Source organism: Centruroides sculpturatus, unplaced genomic scaffold (assembly GCF_000671375.1).
Source record: "Centruroides sculpturatus isolate CEXI.00-Female unplaced genomic scaffold, Cexi_2.0 scaffold34, whole genome shotgun sequence".
Classification (NCBI taxonomy): Eukaryota; Metazoa; Arthropoda; class Arachnida; order Scorpiones; family Buthidae; genus Centruroides; species Centruroides sculpturatus.
Window position 1 is genome coordinate 182453 of NW_019384328.1, and position 25270 is coordinate 207722.

General features: G+C 27.6%; 1 protein-coding gene across 1 annotated transcript in view; it reads right to left on the reverse strand.

Moving 5' to 3' along the window:
* LOC111628767 (importin-11-like) overlaps nt 1-25270 on the reverse strand; it is an 87179-nt gene that overhangs the window by 7071 nt on the left and 54838 nt on the right. Inside the window, exon 22 of the mRNA XM_023372613.1 lies at nt 20072-20193. Within this exon, the coding sequence (XP_023228381.1) occupies nt 20072-20193 (122 nt within the window). The remainder of the gene's footprint in view (nt 1-20071; nt 20194-25270) is intronic.

A 25270-nucleotide genomic window follows, 5' to 3' on the forward strand; every position in this document is an offset into this window, starting at 1 on the left:
TAATTATATAAATAAATAAATTTTATTTAAAAAATAGTTACAGTTATACTTCTGTAAAACATAAATCTCTAGAAAAATATTGAGACAAAAATTTGTAAACGTTAGCAATTAAAATAGATCTACGTGAATATTTTCTACATTTTTTATCATAAAATGTAAATTCTTAATATCTGAGAGTTTCATGAATTTTTGATAAGACATAACTCAATCAACTTGGAACTGATAGTAAATCAACTAACCAAATATCAATGGATTTCTTCCAGATTTTATAAAAATCAGCAGAACAACAGATTTTTCCATTTGATTTCATTCTTAATACATAATGTATATTAATGTTTAAATAATTTTAATAGTATGTAAATATACAAACAAAGAAAAAGTACTTTTGTTGAGTCATCAGTTTAAAACAAGTTTAATAAGAAATCACATCACCCACATTTTTTTCAGCAGCAACACTTTAATACGCAAATGTTTTTGGCCACATTTAGGAGTCTGCATCAGGTTTCAACATTAACCAAATAAAAGTTTGGAACATTTGTGTTCTATTAAGGTCAGAAGCTTTGAAAAGTAAATATCTCAATCACTTGATATTGTTATTATAAGCATAAATTTACCTAAATATGTACTTATTTAAACAAATGACCAAAGTAAAATAGTTAATATACAAATAAACATTTATTTATTTAGAAAAATGTTACTGCTGGAAAAAGTGTTGACAATGTGACTTCTTACATATAAGTTCCAGCTTAGATATTGAAGAAAATAATAAGTTTTGTCAATTTGATATAATAATATTAAAGTATTTTCTTATGCAACATGAAAGAATTCTTTTACATAGAGCTTTTATTATATTATTAATTATTGTTGAATATGATACTGACAACTGATAGAATTCCTAATATGACTAAATGTTACAAGATTGTTATTACAATATCCAGTTTTCTGAAATAAAATCAACAACTGAATAAATGTTGCAGGATAATTATAGTCTTGTTAATTAACATTGACACAATGTTTATCAAACTAATATATAAACAGAAAATTTATATATTAGTTTACATAAAAATTGTAAATATTGTTTACAATTAGTAATTTGATTAAAATAACAAAATTCAATAAATTCAAAACACATTTTCTATTTAAAAAATTGGAAACTCTACTTGGAGACTATCAATGAAGAAGAGAGTTTTTATTATTAAGCCTTTGTAAGTCTAATACAGATGTACATTTATAAACTACTAATAAATTGCTAATGTAAATAAAAATTACTTTACATTTCTTTTTTTATACAACTCATAAATAACAAAATAATGTAAATTAATAAATAATATTGTCTAATAAATTTGGTAATTTTATAATTTGTTTTTTAGTTCTGTACACAAATAAATCATAAATATTTTGTTATCTCCATATGAAGATGCAAAACTATCATCAGAAATTCAATATTGTATTGTAATATTCAACTTTGGTATCTACACTTTAAAAGTATTAAAAAAAAAAAAAATGTAATTATGCACAATAAAACTTCACTTAAATGGCCACCTTTGGGGTATACAATTTTTGGTCACTTAAGTAGGGTTACAAAAAATTGATATATTGTACTCTAATTAGAGTACCTTACTGAATCCTGCTAAAAGTTTAACATAGATTATATAAGTTAATAAATAAAATAAAAAATATTCACATAATACTGTCCATCTTTTGCAATATACAATTTTCATAAATGTTACAGTGAATGCAAACTGTCTTCAGTAGGGTTTGTAATAAAGTTCATTTAAAGTATGGTACTAAACAGAATCAATATGTTTAAATAAAATTTTTATTACCATTTTATAAACACTGTATATTTAACAAGAAAATTCAGATACTTCTATTTAATAATTAACACTTTTTTCTGACACCCAGAAAAAAATTATTAAACTGACTTTTAAAGTTAAATCAGGCTCATCAATATTGTTGAAAGTGATGTATCAGTGATATAGACATTGGTTTATATCACTGATATATCACTTTCACTATATCACTGATTTACATCAATATCTATATCTATATATATAAAAATGGGCGTGTTTGTTCTTATATTTCATTCTGCAGCCAAAATTACACATCGCACATGAATGGTGTTTGTGTGTGGTAGTAGCCCCAAGTCTCTCATTGTGCACTATGGTGGTTGATTCTCCATATCAACCACCATAAGGGTGTGGGAGATATGGGGGTTGAAAGTAGTTGACTTCGAAAATGTGTAACAATGGAAGTGTCAATAATGAAAGTGTTAACAATGGAAGTGTTAACAATAGAAGTGTTAAAAGAAAGTGGCGTGCAAGATTTACTGGTGCAGATGTGGTTTTTTGCATTTTTGCAGGAAATCGAACTTATTTTTAGACCCATGTAAAAATTCTCTAATTAGTCTGGAAATGGGGGACCTAATTCTTGTATTCTGTGAAAATGGGTAAGATTACTTATAATGTAATCTTAAATGTTTTCAAATAGTCGAAAATGTTTTGGAATAGTCAAGGACTGTTGTGTGTGAGTAATGAGGATGGCTTTTGGAGACATGTGACGCACATGCTTCAGTTGATTTTTCATAAGTAAAAGTGTACGAATAACAGAAAAAAGTAGAAAGTGAAAAGTGAATAGGGAAGTGTGAAAAGTAAAAATATTGTTAAGTTCAATTGTAACACATGTCAGGTGTGTGGATGTTTTCACATGTTGATGGACAGTCCACAGCTCTGTCACACGTGTCAGGTGGGTGATGTAGTAGCATCCCTAAGAATGCGGGGTGAGATTGTCCCGCCTAGATAGGGAAAATTTGTGTGCTTCCCTTTGTGTGGGTTGAATCAGAGTTGTGTGTGGAGGCAGTACTGAGGGGAGTGCTGACCAGGTAGCTGACCAGTGTGCTACCAGAGTGGGTAAGTGTGGCTGGTCAAGAACCAATGTTGTAATTATCAATAATTGTCAGGTGCCTGAGTGTTGCTCGATTGTGGAGTGCCAAAGTGTCACTCACTCATTTGAGACATTAAAGTTTAATTGTGTTGTTATTGTTAGAAAGGAACTGTGTACTGTTTTTCAGATCGTGTAAACGGGAACATTTTACACCATCATCACATCATTTTTATACAACAAATATAAAAAGCAATGCCAAAACATAAGAAAGAATTTTTGTGGTCTCGAATCATATCAAAACAAAAATAATCAGACAGAAGAGCAACTTGAATATTATAGGGAAACACATCGAACTAGAGAAAGATTATGTAGAGGAAGAGAAACAGTCTTTTATATATATGTAAACTATATTACATATAAATGTATGAACAAATAAAAACCCAGCAAAGTGGGTACTTGCAGCTAGTAATTATATACAAAATCTGATTGTCTTTTGTAAAAATATATCTATCTTAAATTTATCCAGTATAGATAAAAGTTTTTATTTGGTCATCATCTGTGGGAAAGAACTAGGCAAATTGTTCCAAAATAAAATGGTATTGAGCTAAACAAAGTTCTAAAATGCTTTAAATAAGATGTTGAGTTTTCCTATTCTGTAAGCTACATAAAGAAGGATAAATGCCACTTTAAGATTGTTTTCACTTAAGCAAGATGGTTTGGATTTCTATTATAACTTATGAAGTTTTACAGGGACTTTCATAGATGGACACATATGTGAGATGTTCACAAAGTTTATTGTATTTAATAATAGTACTTTGATCTGTTTTATAAATAAATTTAATAAATTCTTTTGATAATGTACTTTTTATTAATTACTTTATAAAATTTATTTTCAGACCAATAATCCAACTTAAACAGATTGTTCAGTTAACTGGAAATAGTATTTATTTATTATAACAGAGGACATCATCATCTTGACTCATAACAGGAAAAACAAAAAAAAAAAACTTTATTACACTTCCCTATTCAAACTAATTAATTATATTGATGCTGATATTATTATTATTTTAAAAAATCACACAGTTGTATATAAAATTATTATAGCTTTTAGAACCTAAATGATAGAATTATCTTTTAAACTCAGTCTTTTTGTAGATCAGTTTAAACAAATTTGAATTTTTTTTGGGTTTTTTTTTAAAGCCTAAAACTTTTGGCTTTATTATTGGATGTGGATATGCATTTTGGATCTTAATAATAAATACAAATATGTCACACTAACCTTGTATAGCTTTGCAGTTAATTTTTGAAACGTAATTTATTATTAAGATCCAAAATGCATATCCACATCCAATAATAAAGCCTATATCAATAAGAGTTCCTTATGTAATGTAAGTTATTGGAAAAAAAAATCCAAAAATTTTAGGATTTAAAATATCCACAGAAACAAGTAAAGATCAATTGAATTTTTTTTATCAATCATCATCATATAACATCATAATCACAGTGTTAAATTTGTAAATTATTAGTTAATTTAATAGCCTAATTTATTTCAAAATCATTATGTAACATATTAAAATGATCAACCATATTAAATTGTTTCACATAATCAAATTTTGTATTATAGCATATTCTAATATTACAATTTATCTGTGAATGATTTTCAGTATTTTGTAAAAACAAACATATTCTTTAGTAGAAATTATGCTTATAAACAGAATTTTCAAGAGAATAAAAAAATTTATATTAAACATAAATTCTAAATTTGTGGCGTAGTAAACACCAGTATTGTGTTTTAATCCAAAGACACATGGCAAATTTTCCATCAAATTCCTTTATTAGTTGAGTCGTTTATGTACTCATCGTTTATGTACTCATTGTTTTATGTAAATTCTCCACTGTAATAAGTTAAAATATATATATTGTATTTTAGTTGACTGAAGAGGGGCAAAGCCCGAAACGAGTACAAAACAATGTACCGTATCGACTCAATTAATAAAGGAATTTGATGGAAAATTTGCCATGTGTCTTTGGAATAAAACACAATACTAGTGTTTACTACGCCACAAATATANTTTAAGCTTCTGATGACAATATAATTTGATATTTCTTATAATTAATAGGAATTTAATATTCAATAAATTGATTAATGAAGTGAAAACAAAGTTTGCCATCAACAAATGCAAAAATAATTCATGATTTTCCTGTATTCAAAACTTTAGAGAATTATCTTTTATATGTAATGAAAGACTTTAATTTTTCAAAATGACTTTGACTAAATATTACTTCAAAGATAAATAAGATTAAATTCTTATGAATTAAACTTTTCAAACTTAATTTTCATGTTTTTAAATTCATTATTGCATCATTTAAATATAATACTGCAGGCGATATATTTGGCTTATTTGCACAAAACATGTCAAAGAAATTTATACAAATATTTAATTTTTGAAAACAGACATGAGTCTATTTGCAAAAATTAAATTATTAATTAAATACTGTAGAAGAATAATTAATTATTTAATTTTGTAAACAATTATAGCAGTTTATTCATTAGCACTTGTATGTTATATATGTATAATAAATAACTCAAATTTTGATACTGTATATATTATTCTGTGCATTAGGAACATCTCACCTGCCTTTCTTTTCTTTCTTCTAATAAAATATCAATATTAAAAATATGAGAAAAAGTTTTTGGTATTTAAATAAATTGAAAGATTCATAAATGTTCAGTGAATTATTCAATAATAATGGCCAGGTACATTTTAATTTTTATATCAGGCATATCAAAGCAGATTTAGACAAATAGTTTATTTTCATTTGTATTGTATTCAACACACATTCACAGCTTCATAAAATTTCAGTCATTTATTAATTTGAATTAAAAAATTACTAAGAAATGGAAGCCATTTTTAGTCCAGTGCAATTATGGACGTGTACTAAATGTTTAAATTGTTAAATATCACTAAAAAATTATGAAAATGCACACAGTACAGGTATTAAATTAATATCTCAAACAAAAATGATTCTGAACATATTGCTATGCTAGTTCTAAATGCCACATTTTGTATAATATGTATAATTTCATATTATGCACACATTTTATGAAAGACAGATAACAAAAGAGTGAAATGTTTTCTGTTATTTTTACTCAAGTTTTATTTAATTACAATTCTGATATTAATCTGTAGCAAACTGCTGAATTTTAATTTTAGTCAGCAACTTAATTTTTGTTTCAGAACATTTGAGTAGATATGAATTATCATGACAGTTACTTTTGTATATCATTTTAGTAAATATAGAATCTTTCATTCTATTTTACTGATCTATGATATACATTTAAAAAAATGCTTTATAAAGGTCTTTACATGTTTACTTTCATAGATAAAAACTAAATAATAAATTATCATCAAATTACTATTAAAATAATTTCATTCTAATGATCAAGTCTGATAATATACAAATATCATATAACCATTCAAAATCATTGCTGATTGAAATTTCAGTCTATTGCATTACAAATAAATATTTTCTGGATTATTTATGAACAGAGCTGCCAAATTCAGAAATGCATTATTTGCTTTTGTTTGCTTAAATGTCTCCATAAAAAAAATCACTATTTCTAACAGTCTTTATCTTTAGATAATTGCATGCATATATAATGTATGTTATTTATTTAATGTTTTATATCTGGATATAGTTGTGAATTAAAATGCAATGAGTTATATATATTTCTATTTATGAATACTTACTGATGTAATATAATATATATATATGGAGATGCTGCATTAAGCATATATAATCAAAATACACTAATTGGTACTATGTATACTTAATGCAGTGTATAATACATTAATACATCATTCCAAACATAATACAGAAATATTTACAAATATATTTTTTTTTACTACTTAAGTTATATTTAATTTGAACTTTGTTCACTTTAGAATTGAACTTTCAAGTAATATGATATATAATATTATGGTAGTCATTAAATCTATTCAAAAACAAATTAAAATTGCCATTTACTTCTTATTCCTAGAAATAAAAATTAAAATTTAATTAATAATAATTAATCTTGCATAAGAGAGAACTCTGTTATTTAAGTGAATTTCAGAAACTATTTCAGAGTTGTAATCTCTCTCAAGATAAATAAACTAGAATAAAATTAATTACAATAGTTTGCACTTGCAGTACTGTTTAAAACAGCATTAGTAGTGCAAACTGCTGTAATTAATTTTATTCTAGAGATAACTTTGTCTTCAATAAACAACAAATAACAGTCTGAAGATTGTGAAAAGTTATTTGATTTTTGAAAACTATAGATAAAAATTGCATAAGAACTGAAATATTTTATCAGAGTTATGTTTGCTTTGGTTTACATATCAGTAAATAAATTATTATTACAATTCGTATATTTGTATCATTTTTATTATGTATGTTGATTTAAATATCATACACAAACATTTATACTAAATTCTTCGTCAATTTTTATAAGTCAAAACATTATTCAGCAAGATAAACATTTTCAATAAATTCAAAGGACATATTATACTGTTTTAACATAGCAATAAACTTTCATTATCATCTACATTTAACTTTTCAACTCTTCTAATTAATTAAAATATTGAAATGAACTCAAGATAATATCTTATGTAAAAAGATAAAGTATACATTAATTAATTACATGTTAAAATAAACATTATAATAAGTTAAATAATAAAACAGGAAAAAGATATATTAAAATGTAATTAATTACAATATACTTTGTAAAAGTAATTTAAAATAAATATTAATATCTTAACAAAACAACAGATCAAAATTAGTTAATGTATTAATCCCATATTTTAATAAGATGTTACTAATTTATTTTTAATAGTTTTTTTTAAAATTATTTTACACATTTTAAAATATTTATAACATCCTAATTTCCTGTTGTTTACTAAATTTTTAAAGGAAAATACAATAATTAATTTAAATCGAAGATTTTATTTTTTTTTAATTTGATAAAATTAGAAAGAAAGATCTCTATTTCACATAATACACTTAGTGTTTTAGTTAAGAATTAATAAGAATAATACTGTCATAAAAAGCAATTAATTTATTGTTTTAATCATATTAAAATACTGCATTTAAAAAATTTTGCTAGAAATAGATATATTTCATTTTTTAAAATCTATTAATAAGTCATCTGACCAATAAAATCATGTTACTGTATTCTTGTGCCATTTAAATTGAATGATATCTCTTATATTTATCAATATTAATTTACTTTTACAAAGNGGCAAAATTTTCCTTTGCCTCAGGTGGCTGATACCCACGCTATGGCCACTGTAACATATACCATAGTGATTTGTTTTTTGAAACTGTGTCCTGTTTTATAATTGTGGCATAGTAAACACTCAACTAATAAAGGAATTTGATGGAAAATTTGCCATGTGTCTTTGGAATAAAACACAATACTAGTGTTTACTACGTCACAAATATAAAACAGGACACAGTTTCAAAAAACAAATCAATAAATTCTAAAGTTTACTTTTAAAATTGAAGGAAGAATTTTTGAGTCATATTAAAAAAAATAATAATAAATAAATAAATAAGATTTTAAATGAATAAAATCAAAAGTACTAATTGATTAAATACATAATTCTAAGCACCAATATATCTAGGTAACATTATATTAATTGTTTAATTGGATCTTAATGTATTTGATAATTAATACTGTAATGGATACTAATACATTTAATTTTACTTAATTTTGTCATTTAATTTTTTTATACTAAATCTTATTATGATCATATGTAAACTTGCGATTTATATTTATTAATTTTAAATCATTAAGTAATATTAGATATTTAATTATGAAATATTTAATTTCTCTTTTGCTTCATTACAAAATAATTTTATAAACATTTTTTTCAAGTTTATGTGCTTATTAAATATTTTGCAGAAAATTAAATTCTCATCTTCTGAACTAACTACAATAGGATGTGTCTTAAACTGATGTAACAATGAATAATTCTTCTTGAAATTTATCAATAAATAAAATAACTCTGGCTTAATAGTTATGTAAAAATTTAATCAAATTTTCCTTTTACTTTACAGACTAAATAATAAAAGTAATTATATAAATAAATAAATTTTATTTAAAAAATAGTTACAGTTATACTTCTGCAAAACGTAAATCTCTAGAAAAATATTGAGACAAAAATTTGTAAACGTTAGCAATTAAAATAGATCTACGTGAATATTTTCTACATTTTTTATCATAAAATGTAAATTCTTAATACCTGAGAGTTTCATGAATTTTTGATAAGACATAACAAATATATGTGTAAAAAATTTAAAAAAAAAACTTGCCTGTAAATTATGGATTAAATACATAATTTTGCTTTCATATAGATTTACAAAATAATTAAAAATAGTATTATCTGTTATAGATAGCAGTTCAGAAAAGAGAAGCAAATTCTCTTAAATGTGAAGAAGTGATCAAATGGTTAAAGGACTGTAAATCTATCCATAAAAGCATAAGGAGGTTTGAATCCTATCTCTCCCACTGTGTAAGTATAGCTTAATCAGTTGAGCTCTGGCCTATGGCTTGTGCAAAAATGTTGAATTCAATGAAAGATAAAATTCTTATCAGATATAGATTCCATGACCAACAACTAATCAATCACTACATTCCCACAAAAGTTTTTCTGAATTACAGACAATATACAATAATCTTGATAAAATAACAAGCACTTACTACTTTACAGTAGAAACCACATGTTTTTCTCTAGTTCTTTACAGGTATTATCATATTTAACTGACTGAACAACAATACTTAGAATACAAATATAAAATAAGAAAAAAGCCTTTTTGTTCCATGGACACAAAGAGGGTCTTTTTTCCATATCCACTATAAATTTGGCTAGGTGATGAGGGACTGATAGATAGAATTAACAGCCTGTGAAAAATTATTGGAAGTTGCTCACCCAGAATCAATTGCAAGTCCTCCAGAGTGGTTAACGTCTAGCTGTCAACAATATTTAGGTATAAAGTAGTGTTGTTTATAAATATCAATTTCTTCTTTGAAATTGAAAATCATTATGTTTTAGAATATAATGTGGAAATAAACAACTAACTTGTAAGTCACAAAGAATCTGGCTATATTATTGCTACTATAAACTGAAAAAACATGCTGGAATTTTATTCTACTATAACATTCAAAAATAAAAATTACTGCTATCTATAATTATATAGTAACAAAAAATACTAGTACACATTAGATGATTATCCCATTATTTACAATGTGCGTATTTTAATAATTATGTTAAAATTAATCAGACATGTCTACATGGATTTTTGCTTATTACATAAACTTTTTTTTTTATCTGAAGATATCTCTAAGTTCAAACTGTAGTAAGTTTATATAATAATTTAAATATTTAAATAATAATAAAAAAAAAATCATTTTCTGTATTTACATGTAAAGAATTTTACTATTAAAAATATTCATGTAATAATAAATACATAAATTATCATAATTTTTCTGCAAAAACAAATTAGAAATGTTTAATAATAATGAAACTTATTCATCATTATATTTTGTTTTTTGAGACTGTAGTTTCCTTCTGTTTATAATATTTCCTATTTAAATTCAATCATTAATTATTTTTCTGTGGTAATTTTCCTAAATCATATCTATATAGATATTATATTTTATTTCCTACTTTTGAAAGAAAAAGTTTCAGATAAAAAATTTAAATATGAAATGATAACACTAACCAAAATAACGAATTTTTAATAGAAAAAATTAATTTTGTAGAAATTTAAATGTAATCTATGCCATAATTATGCCTGTACATTATATTTAACTATTTACACAATATTACATATTCTGTAGTGGCATTTCAATAATATGAATTTTGTAATATATCTTCTAGCAGTCTAGACTCAATTGTTTATTTACTTTAAAAGACAGTTTAGATGCAATAAAAAAAATATCAGAAATTTATTAATTACTTTATAAAATTTATTTTCAGACCAATAATCCAACTTAAACAGATTGTTCAGTTAACTGGAAATAGTATTTATTTATTATAACAGAGGACATCATCATCTTGACTCATAACAGGAAAAACAAAAAAAAAAAACTTTATTACACTTCCCTATTCAAACTAATTAATTACAGTAGAACCTCGATTATCCGGACTAATTGGGGATGAAGGTAGTCCGGATAAGGAAAAATCCGGATAATGGAAACAAATACTTTGTCTTTTAATGATAATACAACACGTTTTATTTTCGATGACATATCGGTAATATTAAAAGTAAATACTGTATTTAAATCGTGATCAAATTTTCAAAAAACAAACGTTCGTATTGAATTTGGACTACTACTGACCAGCGCTAACAGACTACATATTAGTGCTGTGCGATGCATCGATGTGACATCGACATATCGATGTTTTTGTTCGTCGATGCATCGACCTTCCGATGTTTTTGAAACATCGATCCTGAATCGATGTTAGCAATATGTGAATTTTGATTCATCGATGTATGCAGTTCATTCTTTGTTCCTAGTGTTACCACCTGTTCGGTTTTCACTCGGACAGTCCGGGAATTTCGTAAAAATTGTGAAATTGCGATGAAACAAAGTTCTTGCAAATATGTTTACAAATTTACACTATTTTAACAGTGAACGAACTCACACTCATTGAAACTCATCCGCAACTCTGCCATGTTAGTCTGTTTACGCCGACTTGTGGCGCGCAACCTGTCGACTTTGAGGCCGGATGGCCNGGGATAGAATAATAGAACAAAGGATAGCAGGAAATAACTAAACTAACTTAACTTAATAAATACAACATATGGCGTACGACTACACATACACATGTCCAATATCCAATAGAACATTTAGGTTACTTATTTTGCTTCTACACAAGTCCCCAGTCCTTAACTATAACTGATTTAGAACCAACATGCACTGCACATTATTCTTTGCATTGCAAAATGACATACGCATAAGTCAGGAACTTCTGTTTGAACAAACCTCACCTGCCATCCAGGTTAGCGAGTTTAAAAAGGTGGCAACACTAGCATGGAATTTTTCATTACTTATTCTGTGACGAAACTGAATTTTAGTCTTTTAAATTGCGATACCTAAATAAGGGGATGGCAAAATTTTCCTTTGCCTCAGGTGGCTGATACCCACGCTATGGCCACTGTAACATATACCATAGTGATTTGTTTTTTGAAACTGTGTCCTGTTTTATAATTGTGGCATAGTAAACACTCAACTAATAAAGGAATTTGATGGAAAATTTGCCATGTGTCTTTGGAATAAAACACAATACTAGTGTTTACTACGTCACAAATATAAAACAGGACACAGTTTCAAAAAACAAATCAATAAATTCTAAAGTTTACTTTTAAAATTGAAGGAAGAATTTTTGAGTCATATTAAAAAAAATAATAATAAATAAATAAATAAGATTTTAAATGAATAAAATCAAAAGTACTAATTGATTAAATACATAATTCTAAGCACCAATATATCTAGGTAACATTATATTAATTGTTTAATTGGATCTTAATGTATTTGATAATTAATACTGTAATGGATACTAATACATTTAATTTTACTTAATTTTGTCATTTAATTTTTTTATACTAAATCTTATTATGATCATATGTAAACTTGCGATTTATATTTATTAATTTTAAATCATTAAGTAATATTAGATATTTAATTATGAAATATTTAATTTCTCTTTTGCTTCATTACAAAATAATTTTATAAACATTTTTTTCAAGTTTATGTGCTTATTAAATATTTTGCAGAAAATTAAATTCTCATCTTCTGAACTAACTACAATAGGATGTGTCTTAAACTGATGTAACAATGAATAATTCTTCTTGAAATTTATCAATAAATAAAATAACTCTGGCTTAATAGTTATGTAAAAATTTAATCAAATTTTCCTTTTACTTTACAGACTAAATAATAAAAGTAATTATATAAATAAATAAATTTTATTTAAAAAATAGTTACAGTTATACTTCTGTAAAACATAAATCTCTAGAAAAATATTGAGACAAAAATTTGTAAACGTTAGCAATTAAAATAGATCTACGTGAATATTTTCTACATTTTTTATCATAAAATGTAAATTCTTAATATCTGAGAGTTTCATGAATTTTTGATAAGACATAACTCAATCAACTTGGAACTGATAGTAAATCAACTAACCAAATATCAATGGATTTCTTCCAGATTTTATAAAAATCAGCAGAACAACAGATTTTTCCATTTGATTTCATTCTTAATACATAATGTATATTAATGTTTAAATAATTTTAATAGTATGTAAATATACAAACAAAGAAAAAGTACTTTTGTTGAGTCATCAGTTTAAAACAAGTTTAATAAGAAATCACATCACCCACATTTTTTTCAGCAGCAACACTTTAATACGCAAATGTTTTTGGCCACATTTAGGAGTCTGCATCAGGTTTCAACATTAACCAAATAAAAGTTTGGAACATTTGTGTTCTATTAAGGTCAGAAGCTTTGAAAAGTAAATATCTCAATCATTTGATATTGTTATTATAAGCATAAATTTACCTAAATATGTACTTATTTAAACAAATGACCAAAGTAAAATAGTTAATATACAAATAAGCATTTATTTATTTAGAAAAATGTAACTGCTGGAAAAAGTGTTGACAATGTGACTTCTTACACATAAGTTCCAGCTTAGATATTGAAGAAAATAATAAGTTTTGTCAATTTGATATAATAATACTAAAGTATTTTCTTATGCAACATGAAAGAACTCTTTTACATAGAGCTTTTATTATATTATTAATTATTGTTGAATATGATACTGACAACTGATAGAATTCCAAATATGACTAAATGTTACAAGATTGTTATTACAATATCCAGTTTTCTGAAATAAAATCAACAACTGAATAAATGTTGCAGGATAATTATAGTCTTGTTAATTAACATTGACACAATGTTTATCAAACTAATATATAAACAGAAAATTTATATATTAGTTTACATAAAAATTGTAAATATTGTTTACAATTAGTAATTTGATTAAAATAACAAAATTCAATAAATTCAAAACACATTTTCTATTTAAAAAATTGGAAACTCTACTTGGAGACTATCAATGAAGAAGAGATTTTTTATTATTAAGCCTTTGTAAGTCTAATACAGATGTACATTTATAAACTACTAATAAATTGCTAATGTAAATAAAAATTACTTTACATTTCTTTTTTTATACAACTCATAAATAACAAAATAATGTAAATTAATAAATAATATTGTCTAATAAATTTGGTAATTTTATAATTTGTTTTTTAGTTCTGTACACAAATAAATCATAAATATTTTGTTATCTCCATATGAAGATGCAAAACTATCATCAGAAATTCAATATTGTATTGTAATATTCAACTTTGGTATCTACACTTTAAAAGTATTAAAAAAAAAAAAAATGTAATTATGCACAGTAAAACTTCACTTAAATGGCCACCTTTGGGGTATACAATTTTTGGTCACTTAAGTAGGGTTACAAAAAATTGATATATTGTACTCTAATTAGAGTACCTTACTGAATCCTGCTAAAACTTTAACATAGATTATATAAGTTAATAAATAAAATAAAAAATATTCACATAATACTGTCCATCTTTTGCAATATACAATTTTCATAAATGTTACAGTGAATGCAAACTGTCTTCAGTAGGGTTTGTAATAAAGTTCATTTAAAGTATGGTACTAAACAGAATCAATATGTTTAAATAAAATTTTTATTACCATTTTATAAACACTGTATATTTAACAAGAAAATTCAGATACTTCTATTTAATAATTAACACTTTTTTCTGACACCCAGAAAAAAATTATTAAACTGACTTTTAAAGTTAAATCAGGCTCATCAATATTGTTGAAAGTGATGTATCAGTGATATAGACATTGGTTTATATCACTGATATATCACTTTCACTATATCACTGATTTACATCAATATCTATATCTATATATATAAAAATGGGCGTGTTTGTTCTTATATTTCATTCTGCAGCCAAAATTACACATCGCACATGAATGGTGTTTGTGTGTGGTAGTAGCCCCAAGTCTCTCATTGTGCACTATGGTGGTTGATTCTCCATATCAACCACCATAAGGGTGTGGGAGATATGGGGGTTGAAAGTAGTTGACTTCGAAAATGTGTAACAATGGAAGTGTCAATAATGAAAGTGTTAACAATGGAAGTGTTAACAATAGAAGTGTTAAAAGAAAGTGGCGTGCAAGATTTACTGGTGCAGATGTGGTTTTTTGCATTTTTGCAGGAAATCGAACTTATTTTTAGACCCATGTAAAAATTCTCTAATTAGTCTGGAAATGGGGGACCTAATTCTTGTATTCTGTGAAAATGGGTAAGATTAGCTATAATGTAATCTTAAATGTTTTCAAATAGTCGAAAATGTTTTGGAATAGTCAAGGACTGTTGTGTGTGAGTAATGAGGATGGCTTTTGGAGACATGTGACGCACATGCTTCAGTTGATTTTTCATAAGTAAAAGTGTACGAATAACAGAAAAAAGTAGAAAGTGAAAAGTGAATAGGGAAGTGTGAAAAGTAAAAATATTGTTAAGTTCAATTGTAACACATGTCAGGTGTGTGGATGTTTTCACATGTTGATGGACAGTCCACAGCTCTGTCACACGTGTCAGGTGGGTGATGTAGTAGCATCCCTAAGAATGCGGGGTGAGATTGTCCCGCCTAGATAGGGAAAATTTGTGTGCTTCCCTTTGTGTGGGTTGAATCAGAGTTGTGTGTGGAGGCAGTACTGAGGGGAGTGCTGACCAGGTAGCTGACCAGTGTGCTACCAGAGTGGGTAAGTGTGGCTGGTCAAGAACCAATGTTGTAATTATCAATAATTGTCAGGTGCCTGAGTGTTGCTCGATTGTGGAGTGCCAAAGTGTCACTCACTCATTTGAGACATTAAAGTTTAATTGTGTTGTTATTGTTAGAAAGGAACTGTGTACTGTTTTTCAGATCGTGTAAACGGGAACATTTTACACCATCATCACATCATTTTTATACAACAAATATAAAAAGCAATGCCAAAACATAAGAAAGAATTTTTGTGGTCTCGAATCATATCAAAACAAAAATAATCAGACAGAAGAGCAACTTGAATATTATAGGGAAACACATCGAACTAGAGAAAGATTATGTAGAGGAAGAGAAACAGTCTTTTATATATATGTAAACTATATTACATATAAATGTATGAACAAATAAAAACCCAGCAAAGTGGGTACTTGCAGCTAGTAATTATATACAAAATCTGATTGTCTTTTGTAAAAATATATCTATCTTAAATTTATCCAGTATAGATAAAAGTTTTTATTTGGTCATCATCTGTGGGAAAGAACTAGGCAAATTGTTCCAAAATAAAATGGTATTGAGCTAAACAAAGTTCTAAAATGCTTTAAATAAGATGTTGAGTTTTCCTATTCTGTAAGCTACATAAAGAAGGATAAATGCCACTTTAAGATTGTTTTCACTTAAGCAAGATGGTTTGGATTTCTATTATAACTTATGAAGTTTTACAGGGACTTTCATAGATGGACACATATGTGAGATGTTCACAAAGTTTATTGTATTTAATAATAGTACTTTGATCTGTTTTATAAATAAATTTAATAAATTCTTTTGATAATGTACTTTTTATTAATTACTTTTAATGAAAATTCAAATAATTGATGTTTTAATTTAATGAATCATTTATGCTAATCTTGGTCATTTCTGTTACATGTTAGGATATGCATTTTGCTATAGTAATTGTATTACTTCTATCACCTATCAAATCACTTGATACAAATCTGTGATCAAAATGAAAATAAAAAACTACATATGATTGACTGTACTTTTTAACGATGCTTAGATAATGTCAACAGTAAGACCCAACTTAACATGGGGGATATATTCCTAGACAACAAAGTGCTAAATGAAACGGTGTTAAACGAGGTTATCTTAACACAGTAAATAGGGAAATAAACAGATTTTACTTTAATTTTAAGTTATTTTATAGTTCAAACACTGTAAGTCTGGAATATATTATATCATAAAAACACACACAATTGAATCTTAAAAGTGAAATTCCAGAAAAGTTTAATGCACATAAAACACAAATGTTTTCGATCTACATATAAGATCATCTTCAGGTTAAAGCTTTGTTTTATTTTTTTGTTATACGATATTTCAAATAATCTTAAGAATGTTCCATTTTCCTCACTCAATTTGAGAATGCTTTAACCTGAAGATCTCCTATGTAGATCGAAAATGTTTGTGTTTCATGTACATTAAACTTTTCTGGAATTTTACTTTTAAGGTTCAAATCTGTGCGTTTTTATGAGTTATTTTTTATATTAATTTGCATTATAATATATATTAAATAACACACAAACATATGCACACAGAAATGTAAAGTTCATTTTTTGTGATAAAGGTTCCGACTCTTCTGAAATTCTTGTTTTTTTGCAATAAAGTTGTGTAGTTTCATTTGTTGCTTTCTTTTTCTTTCCTTAAGCAAATGTCGGTAGCAAGAGATTGCATCCAAAACACCTCATCTTGCTTTTGCACTTCTTTCAAAATTTGGATCATTTGCTAGAATTTGATAAATGATTTATGTTATTGTTACCAAACTTTTACTAAGGAAATCTGTAGAGAAATTCTTTGGATTTTTCATTTTCAGAATCATATTCTCCAGTTCTACATAAATTCCTTGTTCTGCCAATTCTTAAAGGTCATCTTTGGTAAGGCTCTCACTAGAAACCTGCAGTAACTCCTCAATATCCTGCTCGTCTCCATCTCCTAGTCCTGCTGTATCGATTAGATTGACAATTTGGTCAACCTAATGATACAGTGATAGGCTCTTCTTGTTGAGAATTCTTGGATACCTCCAGCCTTAACTTCTTCCACACACTGTTAATACGTTTATCAGTTAATTCTTGCCAAGCAAACTCAATATTGCCTATGACATCCATAATGTTATATTTTTGCCAAAACTGCACCAAACAAACATAGATTTAAGGAAAGTACAGCGCTACGACGAATTGCCACCTTTTGTTGATTGGTTCGTGTTCAGGAATAATCGTATTATATAAGAATCAATGAAATGCTGTGATAATTTGAATCAGTGTAAATTTTGAGCTTTTTATTTTTTAGGCTTTGAGCAGACTTGTGTTATATTGAATCAGCATTAATTGAGGTAGTGTTAAACGAGGTCTTACTGTATTTGTATAGTAAATCCAGAATTGAAATTAACATACAAATATTAAGTACTGTCATTTTTTAAAATCATCATCAACTGCTTCCAATATTTGTATTACATCATTGTCAAAAAATAAAGAAAAGAACTCTCATGCATCAGAGAATAAAAATTGCTTTAATAATAAGTTAATTATAAGATCAAACAATAAACCTTCTTAATTACCTTTATATTAAATTAAAACTGTAATCCAATAAATAAAAATATAAGCAAAATTACACTTTTTATCTTGAATAATTCAAATTTAGAAACTGTTATTCTAGTCTGTTATTTCCAGACAGTGATCTTAATGAATATATCAAAATTACTTGAATTATAATTTTTCTTCTTACTATTGTATTTTAGCACTAAAAAGACAAATAGTACAGGTATACCAGAGACAAGTAAATTCGACTTATGTCGTTTTTCGACTTAAGTTGCCTCTCCTGGTAATTGGTTCCAGGAGAGGTGACTTAAGTTGAAAAATGATGAATTTACTTGTCACTAGGCTAAACCACAAATAATCATTCCCAGTTCTGTATTTTACTTATAAATGCATTTTTAATAATTAATATATGGTTAATAAGAATCTCTTTTAAGCTTACAAACAAATAAATTTTAGTTTTTAATATAGTACAGAAAAAAAAGTAATCTAAATTTACAACGTACATATTTGTAAATATATATGTTTACAATTTGGCGATGTTTACAGTACATCACGGACTCTTTATTTGTGAATGTGGTTTGTTCTAAGACATTATAAAATAAGATGATTTTGTAAGGTTAAATAACAAATACAGTTATTAAAATTATTTTACGATAGTAAAAATTAAACTAATTTATGTTAAATTTACCAATATCGAGTGGTGCTGACGATGACACCAAACAGTAGATATTGGAACTACTGTGGAAAATGCCAATATTGAGCTCTTAAAGACCGCTAAATAAGACGACAACACAGAGTCACAATGTTTTCATATTTCGTTCTCTACGATTTATGATGATTATATTAACATTTACTGTAAATGTACGTATTTTAATATGATTTTATGTGCTTTTATCACTTTTCTAGTGATATTACGATTTCAATATTTGTGACGACAGACGTAAAGCCAAATAAAATGACTTAAACTTGATTTTTATTTTTCCATATATTTTTTTGACAAACGACGTATAATCGAGAACGACATAACTTGAAATGACATAACTCAAGGTATACCTGTATTTATAAAAATAAATAGCACCAAAGAACACCTAAAGAAGTGATTATTTATAATCCTGTACACACTTTCTACTAATAAAACTGCCTTGGAAAATAATTGTGCAATTCCTAGAATTATATATCATCACGGTTTGAATATATTACATTACTGCTAATATTGCCAATCGAGGAAGTGTTTAGAAGTTTTACTAGATATCTGTAGCATTTTTCTGGACCAACAAATAAAATCCAAAAGCAGATCAAAGACATTCTCATGTATATGTACTGTACATGACTTACATCTAACATATCGTTTAACACACAAATTGAATCTAGTCCTATAATTACATATGTTAAATTAATACCTTATTTTTATTTTAAATACTTGATATATGTTGATAATTTTTAAGTAAAAAATACATTAAACTATCTTCTTACTGGTGTTACTGGACTTTAAAGGTTCTTGATTGTGTGTAAAAAATATAAGTGTGTATTATCATTATTATTATTACAATAAAATTTATTTTCATAAAAGATTTTATTTTTATACAATTGAATAAATGATAATGGTATAAATTTAAGCAAGATATCAAAAAGTAAATTACAAAAAGAAAAATTAAATATCTTTAAGAATGAGATATAAATTGTAAATCAATTACCTGGAATTAGATGTTATTAAAGATGCCAAAGCAAGACCTAGAAGTTTTCGTCTCTCTACTGGATGAACTACAAGCATATTTTCTAACCAAATATCCAAAAACTTTCCAAAAACTTCTTCAGTCTATTAATATTAAAAAATATATGGTTTATTATGGTTATTCCTTTTTTAACTCTCTACATCATACATTATATATACACACAAATACAAATTCACACATTTACTTTTTCAAAAAAAAAAAAATTTATAAATTCCTATACTGTTCGTTAATCTGATTATACTACATATAATTAGAAATAATTTTTTCCTTTTTACATTTAAAACAGATGGAATTAGAGTTAGAATAAAGAATTAAATTGATTATTATGTTAAAAAATTTATTTTGTGTAAAATGCTTAAATAACACAATAGTATCATGAAATCAGAACTACGTACAGAGCAAAGGGGTTAAATTTTCTTATATGAAATTTAGAAACTTTACAATCTCTCTCCTTCTCATTATTTCCAGAACACAAATTTGCAGAGATTTAAAAGAAATGAAAATAAAGAAATGCTGTGATGATCTGTCTGAATCAGTTAAATTTGATGATATATTCTTGGATTTCTTTTTCCTTTTCAAGTAACTCAAAAAATGTCTTTTTATGATTTCATGATTGCTGGAATTATATATCATCACAGTTTGAATATACACTGACATGCAAAATTTAAGCAACAATGTAATTTTTAAGCAGACAGGCATAAAATTGTAGAAAATGGCTTGTTGCAATCAGTACAATGAACACAAATTCAGTAGAAAAGTGATTTGTATGCAGGAAGAAGACATCACAGGTGATGTGAGGGTACAAAAAATGTGTGAAGTCAGTGTGCACAGGGCAAGACTACAATAACAAGATGGCTTTGATTCCATATTGTACGTATTCTATTCATTTTTGCACTGGTATGCTCTCTTCATCCTTCAAGTACAAAATACTGTGTCTGTATTCTGAATTTCATGTTTTCCAGGTGATTTCTTGCAGAGTTATAGGAAAAAACAATCATTTTGCACACCAATTAGGGTTTCTCATTTCCCAGTCTTTTACTTGTCCTAGGATTTTGGGAAAAAAGTGAACTGTTTCTCGAGATCCCAGGATATAATTAATTATTTTTAAGATATAAAAAATATCTTAAAATCGAATGATATAATTAATTTTCAGTTTTAAAAGTAATTTAAAACATTTTGCAACCTCCAAAATCATATTAATAATAATGCTCTGTAAAATATACATTAAAATTACCTTTGAATTATGTAGAAATTTTCACAAATAGAATAAACTTATTAAAGTTTGTTGGAAACTGCTTACAAAAAAAAATGCCTTTGAATTGAGTTGAAAATTTAAAGAAAAAATGAACTTAGATCAAACTTCTAACTTAGAAGGAAATTTTCGTTTTTTAAATAAAACATAATACAAAATATTATCTTAAATTTTTATAAGATTTTGAAAACCAAAGATGGTCAATACTCTGATCACTCAATCTGGTTATTATTTTAATAATGAAATGTCGTGCTACTGAGAATGCCCTTTTCAATTCAATGTATGTGGGTGGAGTTGTTTTTAATGCATTTAAGAGAAGACAAATGTTATGTGTTTTTTCATCCTTAGCCTCAAAGATTTCTAGTTCATTTTCGACATCTGTTGCAGTATGTCTTTTGTTCTCAAGAATCCTTGATTTCTCTACTTCAGCTGCTTTAATAGCAGTATCAAGCTTATAGCCCGATAATTTGGCAGTATGTTTGGCTTTAATAATCAGGTTTATGAAAGAAAACCTTCATACTTACAGACTTCATGCTCATTTGTATCCTTGCCCAATTTGCACAACCTGGCATTACGCAGTTTTTGAAGCTACTGGGCATGGTTAAAAATTAAGACAGCATAAGCATAATTATTCCAGATACTACAGGTTCTGACAATTAAAGAATTTTCAGAATCCTGCCACAAATAAGCTACATATTGATTATTAACCATTTGTGACATGTCATAACAAGAAAAAATTTAAAAAACGAATAAGTAGGTTTAAAATTAATAAATACAAATGTATTCTGACAGTTTATGAGTTAATTATACTTTCTATTTGCAAAATTTCCTCAACCTTAACACAAAATAAGAAAAAAGTGAATTTTTAAAAAATTTGTGGGATTTCCTGGGAAGAGAAGAATTTTCCAGGTTAAAAAAACAGCCAGGATCCCGGGATCCCATTTGAGAAATCCTAACACCAACGTATTTTTATGACTTAACTCCGTCACACCTGAACCATTGCACCTTTTTCAAATCTCTCTTCAGCAGCATCATCTACAGGGCAAGAGATTTAATTTGATACTTGAACTGTTTGTACCCTCAGCTGTTCTCTCAGATGAAGTTGGACAATATTTGAGGCTTATCAAATTAATACACTGGACGACAAAAATAATAACGCACCATGAAGGACTTGTTGGATTTGAATAAAAATTGGTATTTTGCATCATCTTAGCTAGATATGTAAATGATTAGCTTTTGAGAGCAGGTTGTTGTGTTACATCACCACCAGAGGGAAAAAAAATGCTTCCGCTATCTGGTATAAAGGTGCATGCTGTGACGACTTGTGCATATGTTCTGCGCTTTTATTTGTGGTTTTGACTTCATTGAGTGACAGACATGCCTCTACGATGCAATCGACAACCTTACACTCAGTTAAGTGAGTTTGAGAGAGGTCGCATCGTTGGATTGAGAGGAGGAGGATGGTCATACCGCCGGATTGGCCGCCATCTGAACCGTTCTGATAGAACTGTTAGGATGTGTTATGAGCAGTGGTAAGTACGGGTACACACGAACGGCAAACGGGTTCCGGACGCCATCGACAGACCACCAGAAGGGAGGATCGTCTCATTGTACGTCAAGCACGGACAGCGCCTACAGCTTCATCATCTACCATTCATGCAGCGGTGGCACCTGCATTACGGAACCGTGTATCCAGCCGCACCATTTCCAGGCGCTTAGTAGAAGGCGGATTGATCTCCCGACACCCAGTACATGTTCTACCGTTAACAGCCACCCACCGACGCCTGCGTCTGCAGTGGTGTCATGCACGACAATCGTGGACAGCTACTGACTGGCAGCGCATTGTCTTCAGCGACGAATCCCGCTTTTGTTTGGGGGCTCACGATGGCCGTGTGAGAGTATGGCGGCCCGCTGGTCAAGGTGTCAACCCGGCCTATACTGTGGAGCGGCACACGGGTCCAACCCCCAGTGTTATGGTGTGGGGAGCCATAACATACGACAGTAGGACGCCTCTAGTTGTCATGCGTACTACCCTCACAGCCCAACGATATGTGCAAGACATCCTCCAGCCACATGTGTTGCCCCTCATGGCAGGGCTTCCGACAGGCATATTCCAGCAGGATAATGCCCGGCCACACACTGCAGCGGTCTCCCAAGCATGCCTACGTAACGTTGCCACACTTCCTTGGCCTACACGATCTCCAGATTTATCATTAATCGAACATGTGTGGAACCACCTGGGTCGCCAGCTGCGACAGCCACAGGATCTGACGAATCTTGAGTCCCAATTGCATCATGCATGGTCAGATATGCCTCAGAACATTATTCGCGACCTCTATGCCTCCATGCCGAGGCGTATCACAGCTTGTATCCGCGCTAGAGGCGGCCCAACAGGATATTAGCACCTGCACTGTATTGCATATTACTGCACAATAAAGTATGTTTTTGTTTTATGGTTGCAATCATATACCTGTCTAGCTATGGTGATGTCATATACCAATTTTTATTCAAATCCAACAAGTCCTTCATGGTGCGTTATTTTTTTTGTCGTCCAGTGTATATAGATACCATTCCTTTATATTCAGATAATACAGGTATGAATCTTCAGAAGTATCTTTAAATATTTTTGTAGAGTCACTTTTTATAAAACAATGACAAAGAGCAAAACAGAAGTAATATTTAGAAAGTCATCTGAAAAAGAAGTCTATATTTTCTTATAATTATGAGATAAAATTGTATTAGAAAAATCTTAAATTATGATTCTCTATGGTTATCATTGTCTAGATAAATTTTAATAACAGTGTAAAAAAATGATTAAACTGAAAACTTGAAAATGTGGAATACTAAACTGATATTCTAAACAAATTTTTAAAAACTCACTGGAAATATTTATTTAATTTACAAATTATCAGAAATATTTACATTCTTAATAATTATGTTAATATTTTAATATAGTGAGTAAAAAGGGGCTACACACAATTCTTACGGGTTTTTGCACTCAGTGAAATTGGCTGAAATTTTACTGTTTTTGAATGACTAATGAAGTCTCAACAACAAAGCTTGAAAATACTAATAATTTTGCTAGATCCATTCAACTATGCAAAAGGTGTACTGTACAACAAGGTGGTCACAAAAGTCTCTCCCCCCAGCCAATTATTTCAAAAAAATCAATCACCATAGATAAAAATTATATACTAATACTTTTTGAACTAAATGGCCAGAGAGTGATTTTTGTTACCACCTTGTATAAACAGCTCTCTTATATTTGACTTGTTCTAAGCAAAAAGATACTAGCCATTTTGCTTTGTACCCACAGAGAATTTTTCATCAGTCCACAACTGTATCATATTAAAATTTCAGCTAATTTCACTGAGGACCAAAACTGATAAGAATTGTGCAGGATCAATTCTATTAAAAAAATACATAAATGCAGTTTTAATGATGTTATTCAAAGTATAAAGATTCAATTCATTGCTGTAAAAGACTAATCATACTTGTTATTTTTTTTCAAATTACTAAATTCTGTTCAGTCATTTTCCTCAAATAATAATTTAATCATTTATATAAAATTAAAAAGTCATTTATTAACAAATAGTTTGACTGAAGAACTCTGTTCTAAGAATATAAATAGAAAAAATTTTTTTTAAATATTAGATAATCTTTTAAAACAAATATATTTCTATGGTTTTATTTTATCTTACTAATTTCAGAAGGTTACTAATTTTTAGGTTAAATGATTATCATTAATAACTGACAATAATTATTTTAGTACATTTTTTAATAATTAAATTAAATGTTTAATTCTCAAACTTACAAACAATACAAGACAATAAATGAAAATATATTTTTCTTTTTTTTTCCAGTTAAAAGCTTTTACAAAATACTTATTCTTCAATGAAGATGAAATA